Raw genomic sequence first — 8,656 nt, 5'->3', positions numbered from 1 at the left:
TTACCCATCCCCATCATTCCACGCCTCACTTAACTGCTGCAGCCAACATGACCCAGTTTCTCACACTGTAGCTGCATGAGAGTCGAGGTTCCAGTACCCGTACGGTTAACTGTGCCAAAGAAGAGAAGTGCATAACCAGTCTAAAGTCCGTCAAAAGCTGCTCCGCATACAGATCAGAGGGATTTCACAACATAGCAGACTGCTACGTTAAACCAAGATGGTGACTATGTCTGGAACATACACGCTGGGGATCATATGTCTGGTCCTTCTGATTGTTCTGTTGGCCTGCATCATGTACCATCCACTGAAGAAATACTTTCAGGACTGGAACGATTTGAGGCCAATCCCTGGAGTGGATGGAGCTTATCCAATCATTGGGAATGCACTTCTGTTCAGCACTAATGCAGGAGGTAAGATCCTCTCCTCTGAGCTGTATTTAAGTTAGGCTATCTAATATTTTCAAAGTAACAAATGCAATAGCAGTACTTTTTATTTTTTGGTAGATTTCTTCAACCAGATTATTGAAGGCACTAAGGAGTTCAGACATTTACCATTGCTGAAGGTTTGGGTTGGACCCCTGCCATTGGTGGTCTTGTTTCATGCAGAGACTGTGGAGGTAATCACCACACTGCTGGGACTTTTTTACTACCTGTATTACTGCTGACTGGATAATCATCAGATACTGTCAAAGATATAGCACATTACCTATCCATTGAGCATAACTTTTTAATGTTTAAACTTAATTCGGATCCCCATTAGCTGATGTCATGACGACAGCTAGTCTTCCAATCTTTTGTTAATTCTGGTCTGTTTTTCTGGATCTGTTCTCATTTCATTTGTTCTCTTCCAAGGAGATTCTGCACAGTTCCAAACACATAGACAAGGCCTATTTCTATAGGTTTATGCAGCCTTGGCTTGGGACTGGCCTGCTCACCAGGTAGGTCATTTTCCTCTTCCTTCCTTCCCCCATTATCAAAAACCGTATTGGGACTGAGGACTTTAAACTGATTACATAAATATCGCTGTCGATTTAAGGCAGCCCTCTGCACCCCTCTGATTCAGTGTTGGTTGCATCCCAACTGGCACCCTATTCCCATTATAGTCTAATTATAAATACATTTTTGTTATATCCAATTGGTAGTTAGTCTTGTTCCATCGCTGCAGCTCCCATACTGTCTCAGGAGAGGCGACGGTTAAGAGCCATGAGAGCCAAACAAGATCCTGCCAAGCCGTACTGCTTCTTGACACACTGCTCGCTTAACCCACAACCCAGCCGCACCAATGTGTCAGAGGAAACACCATCTAGCTGGCAACCGAAGGCAGCGTACATGCGCCAGCCTGCCACAAGGAGTCGCTAGAGCGTGATGGGACAAGGACATTCCAGCCGGCCAAATCCTCCCCTAACCCGGACGACACTGGGCCAATTGTGCACCACTTCATTGGTCTCCTGGTCACGGCCGGCTGCGACACAGCCCAGGATTGAACCCGGATCTGTAGTGTTGCCTCTAGCACTCGGCAGGCCATAGTGCACTACTTTTAACCAGGGCCAATAGTGCTGTATAAAGAATATGGCTGTAAACAATTGGGCTGTATAAACAATTGGGCTGTATAAAGAATAGGGCTGTATAAAGAATATGGCTGTATAAACAATTGGGCTGTATAAAGAATAGGGTGTCATTTGGGAAATACTCAAGGTAATTCTCTGTCCTGCCTCTAACAGCACAGGGGTAAGTGATTTTCTCTCTGTCCTGACTCTAACAGCACAGGGGATAAGTGATTTTCTCTCTGTCCTGCCTCTAACAGCACAGGGGATAAGTGGCGTGGCAGAAGGAAGATGTTGACCCCGACATTCCATTTCTCCATCTTGGCTGAGTTTCTGGAGGTGATGAATGAGCAGGCTGAGGTTTTAACACAGAAACTGGAGAAGCAGGCTGGAGGAGATCCATTCAACTGTTTTAGCTACATCACACTCTGTGCTTTGGACATTATTTGTGGTGAGTGACTGATTTTGGAATGGCACTGTAAAAATCAACTCTCCAAATCTGATCAAAGTCATTTGTAATAAATGCTAATGATAATGTTTCCTATTTGTTTTGTTTTTGTTTCAGAAACGGCAATGGGAAAGAACATCTACGCACAAAGTAACAGCGAGTCTGAGTACGTCCGCAGTGTGTACAAGTAAGTGTTAATAAACTATCATGACATAGTCTTATACACGGTCTACATCCTGTCTACATTCCTTGTTGTTTCTGATAGATTTACTGAGCTTTCTTTACAGAATGAGTGACATCATCGGTCGTCGCCAGAGAGCTCCCTGGTATTGGCCAGACTTCATCTACAGTCTGTTATGGGAGGGGAAGGACCATGACAATAGACTGAGGATCCTCCATTCATTCACTCAGAGTGTGAGTAGATCTACTGAGGTCTGTAAGGAACCTATTGTATGTCCAAGTGTTTGTGGTTTGGACTGCCAAAAATGATCATGCTAACAAAATGGATATAACAATATATAACAGGTAAGAAAGGATTCCAGTCGACTGACTATCTGTTATATATTGTAATAATCATCTTGTTAGCATGGCTATTGGCACAGATTTATTTTGAACAAAAATGAAATATAAATGTACGGTATTAATGTTTGTAATCTCCAGGTGATCAAGGAGAGAGCAGAAAGCATGGAGACTGCAGGTTCTGACAGTGAATCTGACCATGGCATCAAAAGGAGAAGACTTGCCTTCCTGGACATGCTGTTAAAAGCCACTGATGAGGAGGGAAATTACTTGAGCCATAGTGATATCCAAGAGGAGGTGGACACCTTTATGTTTGAGGTAGTGTAACGAAACCCAATATGCTCACACATTTAGCATGTGACTCCACTGAGGCCCTTTGCAATCGAACAACATTTCATACTGTAGGTGGGATAGTTCCTCTTTTACTTGAAATTACTTGATGTACATTAGACAACTGCACATGGGTTATGTCCCAAATGGCACCCTATTCAGCACAACCCTAATGCGCTCTTCTGAATGATTGTGTGTTCATAGGGCCATGACACCACAGCAGCCTCTATGAACTGGGCCCTTCACCTACTGGGATCCTACCCTGAGGTCCAGACCAAGGTCCAGGAGGAGCTCCAAGTGGTGTTTGGTAAATATACTGCTTTACATTCATATTCCTGTTCTCTCCTCATCCCATGTGACAGTTGTATTACATATAGCCACGTATCTCTGTCTCACTACTGCTTTACATTCATATTCCTGTTCTCTCCTCATCCCATGTGACAGTTGTATTACATATAGCCACGTATCTCTCTCACTACTGCTTTACATTCATATTCCTGTTCTCTCCTCATCCCATGTGACAGTTGTATTACATATAGCCACGTATCTCTCTCACTACTGCTTTACATTCATATTCCTGTTCTCTCCTCATCCCATGTGACAGTTGTATTACATATAGCCACGTATCTCTGTCTCACTACTGCTTTACATTCATATTCCTGTTCTCTCCTTTTCGCATGTGACCATTGTATTATGAAATCCCATCCATATGTCCCTCTTTTACCCACCCAGGTTCCTCCAACCGTTCCGTCACCGTCGATGACCTGAAGAGGTTACGTTACCTTGAATGCGTCATCAAGGAGACCCTTCGCCTCTTCCCCGCCGTGCCCATGTTCGCACGCACCGTAAGCGACGACTGTCACATCAGTAGGTGGCAGCAGATTGTCCCAAAGTGCATCTTTACCTGTAAAACGGCAGCAGACTAAGATCCTCACTGTTTGAATCCATGGGTGTCATCTCCATCTCATTGAAACGGCACATGTCAGGACTTGTATTTGTCAGCTCTGGCAGCCTGTTTTCCATTCTCTCCGCTTGCAGTAAAAGCATTTTCTGATAGTGTAAAACCAAGGCGGAAGCAGATGGATGGATTTCACTGTTAGACTAATTAGAAAATGATATGCACTTCCTGTTCTCTCTGAATATAAGCATAACTGTAGTTTTAGAGGAAATACAGATTTGTCGACTCAGTGGCGAAATCACAGTGTTAGTAATCCGGTCTTCCTTCTCAGGGTGGGCAAGCATCTGTTAGTCTGAGTATGGGTACATGTCACTCTTTGCCAAAGGACTGAGCTTTGATTCCACTGTGTGACCAAGCAACATCCTTGCTTAATACAAGTCAGTGTTTTTCTGCAGGTAGAAAATATTGACATAATGTTCAATGCAACTGTCAGTACAATGAGCCCACAGTTAGAAATTAATTACATTTAATTCCATGACTGATACTTAATATCCTCCCATTGCAGATGGCTTTAAAATTCCTAAAGGAGTGAATGCCCTGATCATTCCCTTCGCCCTGCACCGCGATCCACGATACTTCCCGGATCCCGAGGAGTTCCGGCCAGAGCGTTTCCTGATAGAGAACAGCACAGGACGACATCCCTACGCATACATCCCCTTCTCCGCTGGACCCAGGAACTGCATCGGTTCGCTCAGGACATATTACCATTCATATCCCTCTCTCCTCTTAATATGGGGCTAATATACGAACCATGATCTATCAAAATGATTGCAATGGTACAGACAAAGGGCAAGGACCCAGCTAAATTATTTTGACCCACAGTCTGGCTTTAGGAAGTGGAAAAGAAACTGAAAGGAGAAGCTCAATTTAGAAGCAGGGCGCTGCACCTTCCCTGATGGGTCACATTGCAATAAAGCCAACACTTATTATGAAACAGCTTCCTCACTTACCTCTTTTACGCTCCCATTCCCTTTAAGAGCCCACTCTTCCTCAAGAATCAATCATCCATTTAGCGAGGAGGAGCAAAGGAGCACTGACTCTCCATCTCCTGAGAGTAGAGCCGCTGCCGCCAATCAGCCCTGTCTCCCACACACTGAATGAGACAGATTTGTCTCTCTCCTCAAGATGATAGAGTGGGGGGGTAGAGAGGACCGAGAGAGTGACAAAGAGAGAGACTCACAAAAGCTGAATGAAAGGAAACAATTTTACGGTCAGATTGTTGTCTACTGTATGTCTGACTCTGTATTGCCTACTACTTACTAAAACTACAGACTGTGTACTAATACTACATACTATTTTGAACATACTGTGCAGTAAAAAAGTATGCAGTAAGCAACTCACCCATACTGAGAAGGCTTCATCTGAATGCGCAAGTGAGCTTGATTCCCGCCATTCATTCATTTTTGTAGAGCGTGTCCCCTATTTTGATTATCTGCTATTTGAAACACCTGTGAGGGTGCAGCAAATAGTGTGCAGCAAATTCTTCTTGATAAAAATACAAAATTAGTATGACATTTTAAAGCATACTCAAACTTCTAAATGTCTCATACCCAAAAAGTCTACTATTTAGAACACAAGTATGGGTATTCGGAAAAGGCCTATGTCAGTGTATGGTGTCCTCACATGCATGTCTGTATGTCCTTTGTCTCCAGGCCAGCGGTTTGCCATGATGGAGGAGAAGGTGGTGCTGTCTTCGGTGTTGCGTCACTTCTCCGTGCGGGCCTGCCAGAGCCGAGAGGAGCTGAGACCTCTGGGTGACCTCATACTCCGACCAGAGAAGGGTATTTGGATTACGCTAGAGAAGAGACAATGCTAGAGAAGAGATGCTAGTCTCCCCCGGCAAACAGCTCTACTATAATACTATGGTACTTTGTCATGCTAGAGAAGAGATGCTAGTCTCCCCCAGCAAACAGCTCTACTATAATACTATGGTACTTTGTCATGCTAGAGAAGAGATGCTAGTCTCCCCCGGCAAACAGCTCTACTATAATACTATGGTACTTTGTCATGCTAGAGAAGAGATGCTAGTCTCCCCCGGCAAACAGCTTCTACTATAATACTATGGTACTTTGTCATGCTAGAAAAGAGATGCTAGTCTCCCCCGGCAAACAGCTCTACTATAATACTATGGTACTTTGTCATGCTAGAGAAGAGATGCTAGTCTCTCCCGGCAAACAGCTCTACTATAATACTATGGTACTTTGTCATGCTAGAGAAGAGATGCTAGTCTCCCCCGGCAAACAGCTTCTACTATAATACTATGGTACTTTGTCATGCTAGAAAAGAGATGCTAGTCTCCCCCGGCAAACAGCTCTACTATAATACTATGGTACTTTGTCATGCTAGAGAAGAGATGCTAGTCTCCCCCGGCAAACAGCTTCTACTATAATACTACGGTACTTTGTCATGCTAGAAAAGAGATGCTAGTCTCCCCCGGCAAACAGCTCTGCTATAATACTATGGTACTTTGTCATGTCGTAATACATTGTTTTGTTGTAGCCTCTTTCTCAATCTTGTGTCTTTATTATAGCAATTTTTTTTAAAATAAATACAAATGATGTATGAAGGTTAAATTATTTTCTTTAGTTGAATAAAGTAAAACAAAGGGATTCTGGTTGGATAAATATATTTGCTAAATCAGTGTTTCTGACCTAATGACTCAGCTCCAGTGGCGACCCTTAATTCAGGGCAGGTGAGGCAGAGCCCCGTTCAGCAAAAATTTAAAAGTGCCTGTTATTTTGGCTTTAATATGTATCACATCAGTTTGCAAACAATGTAAAAAAACAAAAACATAATTGAGTTAATAAAGCCGCTAACAAACATGGTCTCTTTTGCTTTCTTGAGTAAGGCAGCTCCAAAATGCAGGTGTTTCAGCCTAGCTCAGTGCTTTCTGTGGTGGTGGTGCAGCCAGTGGAAAATACGGAGCGTTGGGGTTGGTAATGTTCTCTAGTTGCGCCATGGTTGGCTCAGTGTTCTGTTACTCATGGGAACACTACGTCACAGCAAAATTTACGGGCAGAGCTCGAAAAATCAGGCCCCTTGGGTGCTGCCATATAGTTACATTAGTGCCCATCCAAGAAGGCTCAAGGTGATTGGCCACAGACAATGTCAAATCACGTTATATCTACCGTAGCTTTGATTGGACTGTCAACATCATACATTCAATCTTAGCTAGCAAGCTAGCAGTCACCATCATGAATCAAGACGACAATCTACTGGCAAATCTTTTTTAATCCTTGTCATATGTAGAGAAATTATAGATCAATACGTTTTCAATGGTCATCCTACTCAGAATTCCAAGTCGGGAAATCAGGCTTTTTTCTAGCGCTCCGACCTAAAGATCACTGACGTCAGTGTTCCCAGTTGTCTTGAAAGCACCGTAAATCCAGAAAATGTTAGACTTTGACAAAGTTTGACAATTTGCCCACAAAGGACCGCCGCACCACCTTCCTGTTCAAAGCACAGCACAAGGTGAGCCCAACAATGTCTTGTATGCTGCTGCATAAATGATGTAAAATGCCAGGGAGATATGTATACTGTAGCTAAGAAAGTCCTACTAAGTGTATGTTGTGTAGTAAGCTGTTGGTGGTGCACATGTAGCCTGTTTTAGAGAAATGTCAGAATATTGTAAGAGCTTTCATTGTCTGCTTATATGCCCCCTTTATTTATCCTACGGTTCTGACTTGATGTACATGAAGAATACTGTAAGAACGGCCCATGTTCTGAATTCTGTCGCTGTATATTTCAGAAGTGCTGAACAAATAGTTATATTGACTATGTCCGTTCAAGCTCGCTCATTAATGTATTAATGGACATTATGAATTGGCTCTTATCTGCTCATCGTCCCCTTATGCCATAGTTTGTACATCTCAATTCACAGTAGAAACCATATTTGTTTAAGCAAGTCATCCATATCAGCTATGTTTTTTTTTTTAATGAGGCTGAATGAACTGTTTTGCTGCCAGACAAGGCTCCACTGATAGCCAGGTGTAGCAGTGGCAAGGATTCACTCCATGGTGCTGAAAAGAGAGCTCTGCTGTTGGTACAGCTTTATGTAGGCCCAAACAGTTTGTGGGAACCTTTTTCACTGTTATGGTGCAATTAATGTGTTGTGTTGTGTAATGGCTTAGCTGGCATGCTTCACATTTTTTGTTGTTGAGTTTGCCCCGAACCAATATTTACATGCTGTTCAGCTCTGAGATGCTGGGTATTACCTGTAATGAATTCCATCATGATGGGCTTCAGATTGGCAGCACTGCCCTCTCTTGCTCTCTGATGCCCCATTTCCAACATAATTTGCAGGATGTCCAAGTAATAAAGAGACTGGCAGGAATCTTCCGTCATTAGTTGGATTCCAGGTTGTGAATGCCTCAGGTGAGAGCTGGTCTCCTGGGAAACTGAGCTGACTAATGCAAAACTCAATATGCCCACTTCACAGTGGCCATGCACCACCAAACTTTACCACACTCTAGACACCAGAGTGAACGTTTGAGGATTGATTAGTTAATTGGAACCCATCCAAACGGATCAAAATGGCACCCTCCTGAGAAGGCTTGTTTGAAATAACGCAGATGTCCACCGTGGGCCAGTATTGCACCTCATCAGCAGTGATGTAGTGGTTAAAAATAATTGTTGGGTAAACTAATTGCCGGTCACAGTGAAAAAAGCTCCCTATACTCACAATTCATTTTTCCACAAAAGGTGGGTAAACTGCAATACAACACTGCTCATCAGCTGTTCACTCTCCTCAAGGCAACAGATAGGGTGCAAGTCAGGGTCCATATCCACAAAGCATCTTAAACTAGAAGTGCTGATCTAGGATCAGGTCCCCCCCCTGTCCATGTAATCTTACTCATTG

At 43.3% G+C, this 8,656-nt stretch overlaps 1 protein-coding gene across 2 annotated transcripts; it reads left to right on the top strand.

Moving 5' to 3' along the window:
* Window positions 1–43: 43 nt before the first annotated feature.
* On the top strand, window positions 44–6,333 carry LOC110504717 (cytochrome P450 4V2). Of its 2 annotated transcripts, XM_036970057.1 has the most exons (12): window positions 44–410; window positions 504–616; window positions 852–937; window positions 1,804–1,994; window positions 2,109–2,178; window positions 2,279–2,405; window positions 2,652–2,828; window positions 3,045–3,147; window positions 3,573–3,707; window positions 4,304–4,483; window positions 5,451–5,663; window positions 5,730–6,333. In XM_036970057.1, the coding sequence occupies exons 1-11, from the start codon at window positions 218–220 to the stop codon at window positions 5,612–5,614; spliced, it is 1,539 nt and encodes a 512-aa protein (XP_036825952.1). In that variant the 5' UTR covers window positions 44–217; the 3' UTR covers window positions 5,615–5,663; window positions 5,730–6,333. The 2 variants fall into 2 exon arrangements, with proteins under 2 accessions (XP_036825952.1, XP_036825951.1); XM_036970056.1 differs by having other exon boundaries at window positions 5,451–6,333.
* The last annotated feature ends 2,323 nt before the right edge of the window (window positions 6,334–8,656 follow it).

The sequence above is a fragment of the Oncorhynchus mykiss genome, chromosome 31 (assembly GCF_013265735.2).
Source record: "Oncorhynchus mykiss isolate Arlee chromosome 31, USDA_OmykA_1.1, whole genome shotgun sequence".
Classification (NCBI taxonomy): domain Eukaryota; kingdom Metazoa; phylum Chordata; class Actinopteri; order Salmoniformes; family Salmonidae; genus Oncorhynchus; species Oncorhynchus mykiss.
The sequence above is the reverse complement of the archived record's forward strand: the minus strand, read 5'-3'. Positions and strand labels throughout refer to the sequence as shown.

Coding starts and splice junctions, on each gene's coding strand:
- LOC110504717 (XM_036970057.1), top strand. CDS start 218: ATGGTGACTATGTCTGGAACATACACGCTGGGGATCATATGTCTGGTC. Junction 2,829..3,044: donor TGGACACCTTTATGTTTGAG/GTAGTGTAACGA, acceptor GTGTGTTCATAG/GGCCATGACACCACAGCAGC. Junction 4,484..5,450: donor TGGACCCAGGAACTGCATCG/GTTCGCTCAGGA, acceptor CTTTGTCTCCAG/GCCAGCGGTTTGCCATGATG.